This window comes from Vombatus ursinus, unplaced genomic scaffold, assembly GCF_900497805.2.
Source record: "Vombatus ursinus unplaced genomic scaffold, bare-nosed wombat genome assembly UNPS02014839.1, whole genome shotgun sequence".
Classification (NCBI taxonomy): Eukaryota; Metazoa; Chordata; class Mammalia; order Diprotodontia; family Vombatidae; genus Vombatus; species Vombatus ursinus.
In genome coordinates this window covers 4,500,818-4,518,231 of record NW_020954617.1, presented here as the reverse complement: position 1 = coordinate 4,518,231, position 17,414 = coordinate 4,500,818, and the positions used below count along the sequence as shown (strand labels likewise).

General features: G+C 41.5%; 1 protein-coding gene across 1 annotated transcript in view; it reads right to left on the bottom strand.

The window, feature by feature from the left end:
* The window catches only part of SND1 (staphylococcal nuclease and tudor domain containing 1), a 439,872-nt gene extending 425,672 nt beyond the window's left edge, over nucleotides 1-14,200 (bottom strand). Inside the window, exon 1 of the mRNA XM_027840174.1 lies at nucleotides 13,951-14,200. Within this exon, the coding sequence (XP_027695975.1) occupies nucleotides 13,951-14,028 (78 nt within the window). The 5' untranslated portion in view covers nucleotides 14,029-14,200. The remainder of the gene's footprint in view (nucleotides 1-13,950) is intronic.
* Nucleotides 14,201-17,414: the final 3,214 nt, after the last annotated feature.

Sequence of the window (17,414 nt, the reverse complement as noted above, 5' to 3'; positions counted from 1 at the left end):
GAATAGCCAAGAAGTTGTATAGTGTTGGAAATCTGGAGGGGCCAAGGATATTGTTTAAAAATAGGAAAGAAAAAGCAGGGCTAAATAGGCACTAGACTGGATGGGGAAATGTAAGAGTAGCATTCTTCAGAAATTTATGTGGAGCATGGAACACCCAATGAGCCCTCCAAATCTGTGGGTGACACATCTCCTAAGTAGTGTGGGGATAGATTACAAGACCTCACGAGTCTGTTGCAAATGGCCACAAACATGAGAGATGTGTTTTAATTAGAGCAAATGCAAAGTAATATGCTTAAAGATAAATAATGTTATTACTGTTCATATACAATGATAGATTCTGAACTACCAGTCATAAAGAGGGAAAGATCCCAATCATTACACTGAGATTCTTAGGTAACAACATGCTATTTTACCCCAAAAGGCTTATGAAATGTTTGACATCATCAAAAAGGTCACTGAGAGAACAAATTATCCCATCTTTATTATAACGGTGATGTATCTACATCTGGATGGAAGATTGTGTGCAACTGTGGTCGAAATATCCCAAGAAAGACACACATCATGAAAGAAGGTTCAGGTGAGCACAACAAAAGCTAGCCAAGGATAGGGAGGCATGCTGCAAGACAACCAGGAGACAGAATTCTTCAATTGGGATCAGCAAAACTGTAAAATATATACAACCATCAATGACACAAGAGGACCTCAGTCATGTTCACCAAATCATAAAAGAATATTTGGGGGATTATGGGAAGAGAAGGAAGCAGGGGAGTGGACACTTGATGAAGGTAGGTTTAGAATTAAAACACAGTGCTAACGTTATGTCACAATGTGGTTTAATCTCTGGAACTAAGTTTCCCACTTCATGGAATAAGGGAGTTGATTAGATAAACTCTAAATTCCTTCATAGGCTGCAAGCTTAGGAGCCTGTACAAGTTACATATGCGGGCAAATAGGTGGCTCAGTGCATGGAGTAACAGGCCCGGAGTCGAGAAGACTCAGCTTCCTAAGTTCAAATCTGGCCTAGATACTTACTTGCTGTATGACCCTAGACAAGTCACTTAACCCTGTCTGCCTCAGTTCCTCATCTGTAGAATGAGCTGAAGAAGGAAATGACAAATCACTCCAGTATCTTTGCCAAGAAAATCCCAAATGGGGTCACGAAGAGTCAGACACAACTGAAACAACTGAACAACAACAATGTTACACATGTATATATGCATGTAATAAATACTTCAAAAGATCCAGGATCTCCAAGTACTCCCTCCAACAGAGCAAATCACAATCCACTCCCTCCACCTCCTATACAATTCTTGCCCAGATCTTCCCATTAAACAGAAAGCTATCCACTGTGCTAGAGACCTTCCTCAAGGTCTTTTTAGTTTTCATGGATACCAGTACATTGCAAGGCCCATCCAGCTCCTATTCCTAGCTCCCAATACATGACTGGCCCACCCACAATGTAGTGCAAAGTGTACCAGATTTAGAATGAGAGGTCCTAGGTTCAAATTTTGTCTCTTTTTCTTACTACCCAAGTGACCTCTCATTCTCAAACTTAGTTTCTCTGGCCTTCAGTCTGCTCATCTGTAAAATGACATGGCTTCTAAGGACCCTTCCAGCTCTAAATCTATGATCTGATGATAAACGTTGTGGAACTCAACTCCATGAAGCGGTATGGCAAGAACTAAATGGATTTTAAAATACAGTTTCAACAAATTTGTCAATGACAGAGTTATTTATGGCTACTAAGAGAAACTGAGAAATGGTGAACATTTAAGGTTGGTCTAAATCTTAGACTATAAGACAAGACAATTACACACTTCTAAGATATGTGCCCTGGGCTTCACTGTTAACAACCAAATGTTAGGTGAATATTAGACCTCACTAAATATGGCAATTCCTACATTCCTAGGCATTTGGAAAAAGGAAAAATGTATAGACTGGAGTAGTCATTTAATAAACACTTATTAAGAATTCATTACCTCCAGGTATGCGGGTGCAAAAGAATTGGGGCTTGAGCTAAATCTTAAAGGATAGAATTTGGACAGGAAGAGAAATAGAGGATTCAAGGTAGGGAGAACAAAGATGCAGAGATAGAGAGATTTATGTTATATGCAGAGAATAGTGAGGGAAGTGGCTGCTTCACATGGGGGTATAGTGTCAAATGGGTCAAAACGAAAGGTTCTAACCTTGAACCTAAAAACCAAGTAAAAGCATTTCTATGTTAAGCAGAAACAAAAGTGAGCCATTAAATGATCTTAAGCAGAAGAATGTGATGAAAAGTGATGTGATGAAAGTTATTTAAAATAAGATGTTCTTTAATTAATCTGGAGATAGAACCAATACGGCAAGTGATTCATTCCACAGGCAAATGCTTGTTCCTCACACCCTCAGACTTCTATAGTAAAAGCAACAGTAAAGACTAACATGGCTCAAAATTCCTGAAACATCCCATCTCTCCCCTCCCAGACCCCCTGACCAAGAGCGAAACCAGGAGTCAACGAATCAGAGTGTTAGCAGTAGAAGACATTCTATTACATCTAAAGGCTTGTCAACCTTTTCTGTATCATGGATCACTTTGACATTCTACTGAAACCTATGGATCCCTTCTAGGAACAATGTTTTTAAATGCATAAAATAAAATACACAAGACTACAAAGAAAACCAATTATATTGCAATACTGTCATCAAAAAAATTTTTTTTAAATTCATGGACCCCAGGTTAAAAACACATGCTTGCCAATCCAATCCCCTAATTTTACAAGTTAGGCAATTGGGACCAGTCAAGTATTGAAAACAATGGATAATAGTTGTACAGCCCTTAGAGTAGTGACTTGCCCAAGATCCCTTAACCTCTCTGAGCATCAAACTTACTTATCAACTAATCAGTGACAAAGCCAAAATAAGAACCAAGTCCCTCGAAACAGCTCACTCTTCACAAAGTAGCTACAGATTCCCTGAACTTCTCCTTCATCCCTCACCTTGCCCAGTCTAGACCAAGAGCCCCAGGCTTATCCAATAACTTCTCAGCACAGGCGTGTGGTGATGAGTAAATTCTGAAGCACTGTACCATCATATACACTCTCACTGTATCCCAGGATATCTCAAACAACTACTCCTACTCTACTGCTCCCTGGACCAAAGAAGAAAAAGGGCTAGGATTCCCCAAGAAAATATCTAGGAGTTGGCCTAGGATATAGTTCAGATTCCAATTCTATTATACTCACAGCATGAATTTGAAATTGACCTTTTTCAAGAATACCAACCAAGAAAACTGGAAACCACAGAATTAGGAAACCAAAAGAAATATTTCACCATAAGACAGGAAGTTAATGGAAAAGAATCATGTTCCCAGGGTTTAGAGGTTACAAAGCCCTTTTTAAACATTGGTCCTAAAGCATTACATGGGCATCTCTACCATGCAATCCTGTCAATGGTAAATAGTAAGGGATTAGCTACTTAAACTTGGCAAAAATTCCTAAATGTTTATCAAGATTCCTTATTTTCTATCTGTAAGCAAAGTGCTGCAAACAAATTACCCAAAGAAGGGCATTTCCCATATCACAAATTTACTTAACAAAGCAAGACAGAAAAGTAGAAGATGTTACCATAATCACTAGGCAACAAAAGTATGCAATAGGGGAAAATATACCAAATCAGGTTTATACCACAGACTGGCCACCTCAAACAATGCCATCTGAAAATGGTTTAGAGTTAAATGTTCATTCAGTTTTCCTACTGTAAAGCCGCTTAAGTTGGAATTTTTAATACCATCTGACACCTGTTTTTTTTCTTTCTTAAAAATGAAAACTAAGTGAGAAAAACATAACTGCAATTTATCATATTAAGTCTCACTGAGAATAAGTGAAATCCTACAAATACTCCATCTGCACCAAATGTTCACAACCTGCAATTCTACACCATTTTCTGCTGAAAAACAAAAAACATATGTCTGACTCTCAAGAGAGGAAGCAGCAAAAGAAACTGGGAGTGCCTTCCTCTCCCAACGATAAACCAAAAGAGCCACACAACACAACCTTGGCAAAGAGTTGTCAGGGAATAGAACTGAGACAAACAATTTATCAAGCAAATGTAGATTGTTTACTTTCTCAAAAAAATTAAAAAGATTTAAGTATAGAATCCTAAAGCTAGAAATGATCAGAGATACATTCTTAGAATCACTCTTAGTATTCCTCAACACCACCCACCGCGCCCCCCGCCCCCCCCATCAGAAATATACATCTCTAACCAGTGGATATCTATACTATCCTGAAAAAATCTAGCCTTCTTTAACAATACTTTGGTGGTTCTATCTAAATTGAATTACTCCTTATTGATGCTTTCCTTTCTGTACCTAAAATTATGTCCTGAAATGCTCATGTATACTTCTCTAACTTTTTTCACCAAGTAAATGAGTAGACAGACCATCTGTCCCTTAATGTAATGCTGACCGCTGAGCACTGAGACTAATTTTCACCAACAATACCAACTGAAGATTATAAAGGATAAGGTGTTACAGGCCGTAAAGTTACCCAAAAGCGATGAATTATATGTCAGTGCTGCCAGAGGTATGCATATGTATTAGCTCTAGCTTCTACTAAGTTCTTCACCTTAAGTCATTCTGAATATTTATTTTCTCATCCCTTGGGAGAAGAGTAGTTAGCATTTGAGCAGGCAGACCTGAATAAAAGTCAGGGAACTCAAATGCTGTCCTTGACTTTGAGAGACACATAAATATGACTGAGGTGAAGTCATTTCCCTTCTCAGCTTCTCCTTTCACAATATTTGTTAAATGGGTTTTAAATTGGAAATTAAGTTTACTGGGACACTAAAAATAATGTGTGTGTGTGTGTGTGTGTGAGAGAGAGAGACATATCACTAAAATAGTATGTAGTAACTCAAGGAAAGGCATTACTAAATCTAATTTAACTAGTGGAATTCTGTACTACTTACCTTTCCCCAAATTCACCCCATCTTTTCCCACCTCCATTATTCTGTTCACATTGTTCTCTCTGCCTGCCTAGAATACCCTTCCACAGCCAAGCTCTGTCTGCCCGTTTCTCATCTGTCCTTAAATGCTGACCCCAAATGTCATCTCTTCCATCAAACTTTCTCTAATCCTGCCAGTGAGTAGTCTCTCCTCTGGACTCTCACTGAACTTTTTACCTCTCTGGCTATACTTTTACATTCTCATGTTGCCTATGTACATTTACCTCTCCTATTGGAGTGAGCTCTCTGAAGGAGCTATCTTGTTCATCTTATTTACTCACAATGCTTTCCCTACACCACATGTTTAATAAATCTTTGTTGAAGGGAGAAAGCAAAGTCTTCTAAAGTCATACTAATATAAATCTTAAAAGGATTATTCATTTAACCAAAAATTCACCCAGCAAACATCCAAGTGCCTGCTGTGTACAATGCCCCATGCTAGGCACGGGGAGAAACTTGAGATATAAGCTCTCAAAGAACTTGGACTTTAATAAGGGTAGTGAAACCTAAGTAACTACTACAAATTAGAACAGAAGTGCTTAAGAAAAATATAAAGTGTTACAAAGGTACAAATGAGGAGATAGGGTGAAGAGGTGGTATTTTATTCTAGAAGCAGGAGACACAGACAGCTTTTGAAGAGGAAAGTGACATGATCAGACTCCAATAGATCGTTTTGGTAGCTGTGTAGAAAGACTAGATGACATAAAGACTAAACAAGCAGAGGTGAAACTAGAAAACTAGTATAATAGTATTGGGAAAAGGGGATTGGGGCCTAAATTATGGAAGTGGCCACATGAGCAGATAGGATGGAATGAATGTGAGAGATTTTGTGGAGGTAGAAACCAAAAGATTTGGCAATTAACTGACTGGATCAGGGTACAGGGAGGAGAAAAAAGTCAAGAATGACTCCAATACTGCCAGACTGGATGAAATGAAGGATACCCTCAATAGAAACAGTTGTTAAGGCGGAAGGGTTGATTTTGAGAGGAAGATATGGATTCTATTTTAAACATGTTGAGTTTGAGTTATTGATGGGATATTCAACTGGAAATGTTGAAAAGGTGATTTTGTGATGAGAGACTAGAGTTCAAAAGAGGACTAGATATGTGGATTTGAAATTGTCAGATGGTTTCTCATTTATCTTTTTATCTCCCCAGCTCAGCACCTTGAACAAAGTAAGTTTTTAATACAAACGTATTAAATACCTCCCAGACACAAACTCTCCAACTTCTGAAAAATAGGAAATACTCAACTAAAGGGAATTAGATTATGGTCAGCACTTTAAACTACAGTGTGCTGAGAAAAAAAACCTCCACTAAAGCTACTCACAAGGAAATTTAAATTTTGTTTGGCAAATGCTGACAATACCAGAAAAGTCCTAGTGAAGAAAGACACCAATGTTGTACTAAGCACAGATGCACTCCTGTTCCTTTTCTATATGTGATAAGTAAGTAGAAGCAATGGCCTAAAGGACTTGTGGGAAAGAGAGAATTCTGTAACTACTCTTTATTTTAACCCTCTACCCCAAAAGCAAGATCAAAGAAACTGCTATCTATCACTCATTCTTCTGGTAGATGAAAAACCAAGGCAGATTCACCCAGTGTTACAGAAGCAAAATATGTCCTCCAACCATAGGAAAACATACAAATAAAAACAGGTCAATAGGAAATCAAGTGAAGACAGATGGCAGAGTCTATACTTTGATTTCAGTCACAAAGAATAATCAAAGCCCACAGAAACAGGAAAAACATACACCTGCCTATAGCTCTTGAAATCTTCAATCACCTGGCCCAACATTAGCTTGAGAGTTTTCTTCTTCTATCAAGGAAAGCCTAGGATACTCCTCAGAGGAACCCACAGGTTCAGAAACCTTCAGTTTTTCCATCATTTCCAGTGACTGTTCAATGAGGAGCAACTCCAACATATTTCTTTCCAATCACTGTCTAATTGTGCTTCCCTACCCTCCCTGCAAATAACAGGACGGTGCCTTTGCTTCCTCTATCATTCAATAGTTTGTAAAATCCAGAAATTTTTACCTCTTTGTTCCCAAGTCTTCCTTTGAGTTAAAAAAAAATAGTCCACATTTAGGTTATGAACCACATGAGCAAAGTTCCTGGTCAGAGACCACTGATAACCTTTACCTCCCAACAATCTTACTACACCTGTGTAGCCAACAGTTAAAAGAGATTATTCCTGGAGCCTCCATCCTATTGCAAGAAACTACAACTACAGGCCATATCACGGCAGCCTTAACCCATGAAAACCAGAAAGTTCTCAGAATAAGTACAGGTCTATTTAATCAGCTTGTTCCCAAGAAGAAAGCAGCACCTGTTTGCTTAATCATTACAGTACTTTCACTTCACTCCCCTATCACAGGGCTCTACCTTTCTGCAAAAGTAACAGACCAATTAGTTCCAGTATCTCTGGAAAAAATTACACTCAAGGAAAATTCAAGCATGCCCAGAAGAAAAGCAGAAAGGACCTCAATTTACCAGTGCATTATACCATCTGAGGCATGAGCTCTCTGCTATGGCATAAACTTGTGGCCTGCTCATCTCTTTCAAAGCTTCTCCAATTCTCAGTCTCCTTACACTACCACAAAAAGGTAACATTCAAAAACGATACATTCTACTTGAACAATGAATTTTAAATTCCTACTCCTAAACACAAAACCAACTGAAGGCCATATTTCTACCTACACTAAGGCCACATTTTTACTTATGAAGGCACTTACAACATGGGTAGGTAACGGCCAAAGCAAGTTCCTATCCTTTCACCAACTCAATTGTTACCAACTTTACTGTCCTATTATCTTGAATGGCTTCTAACCCTGGAAGGAAAAAGAATGCAGCTCATCCTCCCACCGTCCCACACTCATACCCCATAGTCAATCAGCTGTCAACTCATGTCATTTCTACATATCCCCTTCTCTCTTCTGGTACTGCCACAACACTGATGCAGGAGGCCCTTATCCCCACCTACCTACATTACTACAATAGCCTGCTGCTCGGTCTCCTTACCTCTAATCTATCCCCAATGGAGTCCACTGTCCACTCAGATGTCAAAACTGATCTCCCTAAAGTGCAGATATGACCATTATCACCCCTTATTCAATACTCTAGTAGCTTTCTATAACCTCCAGGATCAAATAAAAAATGATCTGTTCGAACCTTAAAATCCTTTACACCTGGCCCCTTCCTACATTTCCAATTTCCTTACACCCAACTTCCCCCTCTAAGTACTCTGCAATCCAGTGACAACACCCACCTTACTGTTCCTCAAACATGACACTCCATCTCCTGACTATTTTCACTGTTGTTCCCATGCCTGGAACTGGCTCTAGCTGGGTGACTGGACAAGTCACTTAACTACTGTCTGCCTCAGTTTCCTCAACTGTAAAATGGGGATAATAATACTTCAAAGTTGCTGTGAGGATCAAAGGAGATATTTGTAAAAGCATTTAGCATAGTGCTTGGCACAGAGCAAATGTTATATATGCTGGCACAGAATAAATGCTATATATACTTATGCCCTTCCTCCTCCACCTAATGCTTCCCTTACATCTCAGCTAAATTCCTACCTTTTGTAAGAAGTCTTTCACAGTCTTCTTCAACCTTAGTGCCTTCCATTCTGAGACTATCTCTAATTTGTCCTGCATATATCTCGTTTATACGGTAGTTGTTTGTATGTTTTCTCCCCCATTAGACCGAGAGCTTCTTGAAAGGGCAGTTTTTTGCCTTTCTTTCTACCTTCAATTTTTAGCACCATGCCTGGCACATAGAAGCGCCTTAAATGCTAGTTGCCTAACTGACAGGAGAAGCAGAAGAGAAATGAGAAGGCTGTCACAAAGAAAAGTGTGCTGCCAACCCCAACCACCAAAGCACTTTACTATAGTCTCTATAGTCAATTTCCACATTAAGCACCTAATAGCTAAAGAGTTCTATGGTAAGCACTGGGAGATATACAAAGATTAACTAAAATAGGTTCTCTGTCTTCACAGAATTCACAATGTAATATGGAAACACAGTACATGTACAAAATTATAACATACAAAATATGGTGAAAAGAAAAAGCTATCGAATTACAGTAGAAAATGAGGCTACTTAGAATCATAGACTGCCCAACCACCTCATTTAACAGATGAGGAAACTGAATCCCAGAGAAGAAAACATCAAAAGTAGAAAGAACTTAAGATTCCTTTACTTCAACCTCTCCATCATAAAGAATAGGAAACTGATAGCAAAGGAGGTGACAAGATTTGCCCCAAATGCCACAGCTACTTACGGGCAAATCTCTTTAATTTCCTGTCTAATGTTCCTACTATGCTATTCAACTCAACAATTATTAAACACCTATTGCACACATTGCACCATAGAAGCAGCATGGCATAGTGGACAGAGTACTGAACTCTGGACCCCCTCAGACTCTCTCTAGCTGTGTTGGCCCAGGCAAGTTTCTGAACCTCTCTGAGGCTGTTTCCTCACCTATAAAATAGGGATATACATATATACATACACATACATATGTGGTGTAGGTATGTATATGTATATATATATATATATATATATATACACACACACATATACACACACCTACACCACACATTTGTTATGAGGATCAAATGAGCTAATGTATCTGAAGGAATTTGCATACCTTCAAAAGCTATATAAATTTGATGATAATGATGATTATGCTCGACATTAAGTAGACTTAGGCAATCTTTTGGGGTAATTCTTTCCTAGGGTAGGCAAAAATTTCTGGTAGACACAATGAAAACGGATATCAGAGATTCTCTTCTCACTCTATTTTTTGTTAATTGAATCTCTACCAGATATTAATATAAGAGACAGGTACAAGAATGGCATGGGAAATGAAAATAAGAAAATAGAGGGAAGTTCAATTTGGGATCTAGTTTCTCTTTTATACCTATACAAGGTACAAGATGATTTTTACTGTGAAAAACACTGAAATTTGATTCAGGGAAGCAGGGTTCAATTCCTGCCCCTGGCTCCCTATATGACCTTGAAGAAGTGACATCTCTAACCCTCATATTCCTCATGTCCAAAATGAGAGTTGGCTTAAACAGCCTTCGTGGGCCCTTTTGACACTAAATTTATGTTGTTTAGTCATTTTAGTCATGTCCAACCCTTCGTGACCCCATTTGGGGTTTTCTTGGCAAAGACACTAGAGTGATTTGCCATTTCCTTCTCTGGTTCATTTTACAGATGAGGAAACTGAGGCAGAGTCAAATGACTTGCCAAGAGCAACACAGCTAGCCAGTAAATGTCTAAGGTCAAATTTGAACTCAGGTCTTCTTGATTTCAGGCCCAGGGCTCTATCACTGCACTACTTACTATCCTCTTCTAATCAGAATCTCTGCTCTAACCACTAAAAACCTGTGTAACCTTGAGCAAATCATTTAAATTTATTTGGGCCTCAGTTTCCTATGCATAAAATAAAGGGGCAGACCTAGATTTTCTCTAAGTGTCCTTTCAATGATAAATCCTATGATCCTAAATCGAGAAAAGAGGAAGCCTTTCATTTGGAAAGGGGATGGAGGCAGTAGACAATGTAGGCCTGTGATTTCAGTAGTGAGGGAAACTCCAGGTGAGGAAATAATATCAATGCAGATAAGCAAGTATACCTCAACCTCAAGAGTTGCCTAGGGGACTCAGAGGGTCAAATGACTTGCCCAGAGTTACAAAGCCACCATATAGCAGACAGTTAACCTAAATCTTCCTGACCCAGAGGCCAGCTCTTCAACCACTACATCACAATGTCTCTCAACTCTTCCTTATTCTCTCTATAAGAACAAAAATTGTGGGGCTCTAATAGATACTGCCTATAATAAAATTTCATATGTGGTTTATAGTTAACAGGATTTTTTGGATCACAGCTGAAAAAAACAAAAATGTTCTTTAAGGGCAGATACTGTCTTATTTCACCTTTTCATTCAGTCCTTAAAATGGTACCTTGTATTGGGGTAATTGGAGGGTGGAGTATGGGGACAGAATGGGAGCTGGACTTTGTCACAGGGTACACCTGATGTGGGAACTCTCTCCACCGACACAGATAGAAACCTATTCTGCAATTCACAGTCTTAGAGTGGTCTGGTTCACTGAGAGATTAAGTAATTAACTTGTCCAGCTCAGCTGGCTCCAAGGCCTGCTGTTGGTCTACTATGCCATGACTTAAACATATAATCACTTGTTAAATGTTTGTTTAACCAAACTAAATTAACTAGAAAACGGAAGTAATCAGGATCAAGAAATCTGGAAATGATCAAAGGAAGGAGGTCAGGTCCTAGAACACCACGGTTACTGAGAAGGCATCAGTGTTTTGGGGAGATTAAAAAGACCCTAGGGGCAGCTAGGTAGCGCAGTGGATAGAGCACTGGCCCTGGAGTCAGGAGGACCTGAGTTCAAATCCGGCCTCAGACACAAAACACTTACTAGCTGTGTGACCCTGGGAAAGTCACTTAACCCCATTGCCTAGCCAAAAAAAAACCAAAACAAAACAAAAAAGACCCTAGTCCAAGATTTTTAAAAAATCCTTAAATTGAAAGCCTGAAAATACAATTTGGAAGGATGAAAAGCTAGGATTAAGACCCCACTGATCAAAATAAAGTATAAGGTGGAGGGGGAGAGGGGGTGAAGGGATGGGGAGTGCAAAAGCATCAGAGAATATAGTGTTCTGAATGGAGTAAGTTGGGGAGAAGTCCAGGAAAAAAGAGGGAAAGCAAGAAATTTTAGGTTTACCAATGACAAAATGTGAGAATTCTACAGCCTAAAAAAAAAAAAAAGGCTGGAAGAGTCAAATTGAAAAGGTTCCATCTTGTTCCAAAAAGGATCCACCACTCCTACCCCAACGTTCACCTCCACATTTCAGAATCATCTTCATTCAAGGCTGAGCTCAGATGCCACCACCTCTTTCAAATTTTTCCAAAAGGTTCTGTATGGATCTCTCCTTTGCCCCCAAAACTCCTTGCACTGTACTATACTGCTGTATGTATGTCACATCTGCTTGCTCCTGCCTCCACCCCAGGAGATGTAAGGGCAAATATAAGATGTTTATAGACAAGGTCTATGTTATTTTTATTGTTGTATCCTCAGCACCTTCAGCTTCAAGGCCTTTTATAACAGTGATTTGTTCTGTGAAGTCTGGATTCAAAGGGCAGCACTCAAGGACCTAAAGGGCCACATGTAGCCTCGAGGTCACAGGTTCCCCACCCCTGAGTCCTAGAAGGTGCTTAATAAGTGTTTGCTGAGGATGAAGTCTGGAGAGGAATGGCTTCCAGGCAGGAACAGTTATCAAGACTTGAATAATAGACTCCTGAAAAAAGCAAACCAAGACTAAGTAAATGTCAAAATGAAGTGGAGGGGAGGAGGGAGAAGGGAGGTCTATCAAGACCTTTTATCTCTCTTAATCAACAAATCCCAGTGTGAGGACTGAGACTCCAACAGAAATCTGATCTCAGATTGCTAAGAAAGAATCCATGCATGTTACTCCTTCACACACATGCATACAAGAAGAGGTATCCATTTTGCAGTAGCAGAGACAACTTTCATGTTTTATCCTGGAAGGAAGAAGGCTTCCCCATCTCAAATTCAGCCAATTCAATACAACAAACATTTATTAGACAACCTGCTATTTGCAAGCCACTGTACTAAGCACTGGAGATACAATGACCAAAAATAAAGTCCCTGCCCTCAAGGAGCTTACATTCAAATGTGAAGATACAACACATCACAAATAAGTACAGAACATGAAAAACTAAGGAAGCAGAGAGCATTAACAATGAGGAGGAATCAGGGAATACTTCACCAAGGAGGTGGCACTTAAAATGAGCCCCAAACATGAAACTGATAAACAGAAGAAAAGAGGTGTACAACCAGGCTCAGAAAAGAGCTTGGCAGAGGTGGACTTAGCAGAGTTCGGGAAAGACTAAATGGTTCAATTTAGTAGGAATATAAAGTTCATGACTTTATGAGGAGTATGAAGTAAGGTTTAAAAGGTAGGCTGGAGACAGATTGTGGAAGGAAGACCTTAAATGATAACCTAAGGGGGTTCTATTTTATTCTAAAAGTAATGAGAGGACACTGAAAACTTTTGAATAGGAGACTGACGCAGTCAGCCATTTGCCTTAGGAAGATTATTTCAGCATTTATGTAGAGGATGGACTGGAGAAAGAAGAGATCACAAGGAGGGGGTGGATAGTATCAAATGAGAGTTAATGAGAGCCTAAAACAAACATGGTGAGTGAGCATGGGAGTGAGGGAACAAGGGAGGTGTTTGGGTCCACATGTCATTTCTAGGAACCAGAAAAGAACAATCCTATCCCAATCCTGTTCTGGAGAAAACTGGAGGTTAGGGTAAGGAGGTGTTATATCCCCGTTTCTAGACTCCACTGGAGTGTAAAACAAGTATCCTGGGCCTCAGCTAACAGGAGGGCTGGAGGAGCCCTTGTCCAAGACTCTGAGTTTGGGAAGAGGTCTAGATTGTGTACTGCAGTTTGGAGGTGCAAAGGATCTCTGTCTTGGATTACAGTTAAGGATTCCTGTTTCAGTTTCCAGTTCGGGGGGGCCAAAGGGGAGGGTATCCTTCTCCCCAAGAGACAAGAGAAGAAAGGAGGGAAAACTGTCCCAGAGTTCCATCTTAGCATATGGGGGAGAGGAGCTTCTGTGCAAAGTTGGAGATGGGGGAAGAGGAAGGGGAAGGAGGGGTTTCTGTCTCGGATTCCGGGATGAGAAGGGGGAAGGGGAGGTCCCTCTTCCACACTAATTGGTCGGAGTATGGGGTTGGGGGTGACAGGCAGGGCTCCACATCCTGAGAGGGCGGGAGGAGTCCCTGTGCCAGACTCCGGTTTAAGGACGACTCAGGGTGGGTCCGGGGTCCGGGGTCCGGGGTCCGGGCCCGGCTGTCGGAAGGGTTGCAGGGTTGGGTGCCCCGGGCCCCACTTCTCACCATCTTGACGATGCCCCGCTGCAGGGTGGGGAGTGCGGGTCCCCCAGAGGAGCCGCCGCTCTGCGCGGAGGAGGCCATGGATGGAGCAGAAGAGTTTTCCGGACGATCGGCTGGGGTGTGGAGGAGAGGCCGGCGCGGCGATGAGACTGTCGGGCGAGAGGCTGGGACGGACAGACGGACGGAATCGGTCCACAGCAGCACCAGCAACCGGACTGGAAGCAAAAAGGGGACGCTACAGCGGCCGCCGCCACACGTTCTACTCGCCGCGCAAGCGCGCCAGAGACCTGCCACCCACCGCCCAATCAGAACGCCCGGTCCGCCGGAACCCAAGCCAATCGACACTCTGTTGGCGGAGCCCCGCCCCCAGGCCTCGCAGCGGGATGAAGGAGCCCAGCGGCATTGACAGAGCTGATTCGCTGTGACGTCACGAACTGAAGGGTGGGACTTCCGGGGGCAGCGGGAGGTGGTAGAGTCTGGAGGGACCCGGCGGCGTGGTGGGGAAGGGAAGGACACGTCAGCATCTGGCCGGCGGGGCGCAGGGGGCCCTGGGAGCAGGGAGGAAGGCGGGGAGGACAGCCCCGCCCTCTGTACACGCCCCACCAGACCCCCGCCCCGCCCCTACTCACTTCTAGATCCCCTGTGAGAGGGAGAGAGATCCTGGGAGTCTAGCGGACCGGGAAGGAGTGGAGCGCTCAGAGTCTAAAAAAAAAAGTAATAACTAAATTTAAAAACTGAAGTCCTGAGGGAACTTACAGGCGTTCCGGCTTTATGTCAATAGAAGCAAATCACGTGCAGAATAATTCACAAATCAAAGATTCACTCAGCGGCATTCAACTGAAGCCGAGGAAGGAAGGACGCTCTCTCTCCTCTATTCCAGGCTTTTTACAAGCTCAGTGCAGAAACCCAGAGGAATGGCGAGCGTGATCCCAGGACTCAAACTGTGAATTGGAAACTCTCAAAAAGGAAATGGTGACAACGTGATGCTGATGACAATGGACCCGAGGAAAACCTCGGGGAACTCCTTTCACAGAAAAATCTCTCTGGTTCGTATTCCCTACCCAGGAAGAGCTGTGAACTTGAGTCTCTGCCTCCTTTTGCTTCCTGAAAATCATCCTTGGCTCCCCTACAAGCCCTCGGGCTAACAAGAACATTAAACTTTTATTTAGCAATTAAAAAAAAAAAAAAGGATTCATACCTGAACCTGTAGAAGTCGGGTGGAAATCTTCCACAGGGACTCATCCAGCATATACAGTTTAGTCTTTGGCTCCTTTGGCTAGTTCTTTGTCCCCTGCCATGCCAATCTTTCTCTTTCCCACCACCAACCTTCAGTTCTCTCACTCCAATGTCCGTTCATTATCCCTATCTGGCTGCTTCCCTTCAGGAACTTTAGTATAGGCATCTTTCTCTAGCTCCATGTGTAGCTTGATGTCAAACAGATAGCCTGATTCCTGTCAGCTTCTTCCATTTGAGCTACTTGCTGCATGTATGAAACAGCCTTCAACCGAGGGCTCTCTCCAGCTTCACAAGAAGCTCTAGATTGCTGTGACAGTTCCCATGTGCCTGTACTCGGCTATACCTGTATAGTCTCCATTATGTAGAAGTAGCTCCCTCTTGCAATATGCTTCTAACTGGATATTGTAGACATCTCAAACACCTGCAAACAGAACTCATTATCTTTTCCCCAAAATCTAGTCCTGTCCCAAACTTCCTTGCAAGTATGGAGGGTACCACTGTCCTTCCTCTCACCCAAATTCACAATGTTGGAGGAGTTATCTCTGACACCATTCACCCCACATATCCAATCTATTGCTAAATCTAGTCATTTCCTACTTCACAACATGGCTCTAATATGTTCCCTTCACTCCTCTCACATAGCCACTGCCCCTAATTCAGGCCTTTATCATGTCTTACCTGGATTACTGCAATGCTCTTCTATTTGATCTCCCTACCTTAAGTCTTTCTCCACTCCAATTCTTTTTCCACAGAGCCACAATAATTTGCCTAATATACAGATCTGACCATGTCTTCTTCCTACTCAATAAACTCCAGTGATTCCTTATTTCTTCTATGATCAGATATAAACTACTCTTCTCCATGCACTCTGCAGGCTGGCCTATATACTGTTCCTTACACTTAGACACTCCATCTTTCATCTCCATGCCTTTGTACTGGCTATCCCCTATTCCTGATGGATATTTCCTTCTCACTTCTATCCTTTGGAATCCTAGTTTCCTCTAAGACTCTACTCACACATCACCTTCCACATGAAGCCTTTTTTATTCTTTTTGTATATACAGTATTCTGTGCATACTATATATATATATATATATCTATATATATATATATATATCTGTTGTTCTCCATTAGAATGGAAACTCTGTGAGGACAGGGACTTTCACTTTTGTCTTATTTATCTTATTCCTTATTATTTCAGTTATCCCTAGACATCCTCAAGCATCCCCCATTGGTATCATATGTCAGTCTGGTCACTGGCCAGAAGCTGTGGACAGCTTTGGTGTGGTTCAGTGCCAATTCTGAACATGCAGTCTTCCTATACTGTATGGGGAAACAAGTTTCCTCAGACCCACTGGCCCCTAGCCTCAATTCTGGAAGGTAGATGTCTCAGGCTGAATGAAGTCCATCCCCTAATAGATAGTATTAACATAGGTGGCAACTATTCCCTTGGGACTTCCAAAGCCAGAGGATAAGGCAGAAAACAAGTGGCCTGTAAGTCCAGGCCCTCTCGTTAGTCCAGACAGTGTTTCTCTCAAACTCAGGCATCCCTGCCATCTTGCTCATTACCCCAGTAATATAAATTCAGCTTGTTCTTCATCCAGATTTTGGCCCACATTCTTTCCATATGGTTTATCTCTGTATTCCACTATCCAGCTGGTGAAGAGAGCTTTCATGGGACCTAAATCCTTGATCCTCTTGTGTCCCTGTCTTCTGTTCACTAGAAAACCCAATTAGTTCCCTTAGAGTCAACAAGTGGTTTTGGTACATTACCTGCCCAGGCACACAGCCAACGTCCTTGGTATGGGATGACTTACCATCTCTACCCATTATTTTTGGTTTTCCCAGGAAACTAAATTTTGGTGATGGGACTCTATGATCTGGCTGAAAGTCATGATGGTGAGCTTGAGCATGTCTCCTTTCTATGCTTCACTGACCTAAGGCTTTAACTAAAGTATAGGCTAACCTTTTAGTCAGAAGGCATACTGCTTATGTGTCACAGCTCTAGATCATCCCCATCCTCTAAGACTGCAAAATGCATGGTTACAGGGAGCTATGAGTCACACTCAAATCTGTGTTCCTTCAATACTAAACCCCATTTAAAAAAACAAACAATAGTGTTCTCCTGGTGATCCAACAGGGCTGGGGATTATGGAATACTAAAATTTGTGAAGAATCAAAAATGTAAGTGACCCAAAGGACAATAGAGATGCACATATTGAGTATGAGTG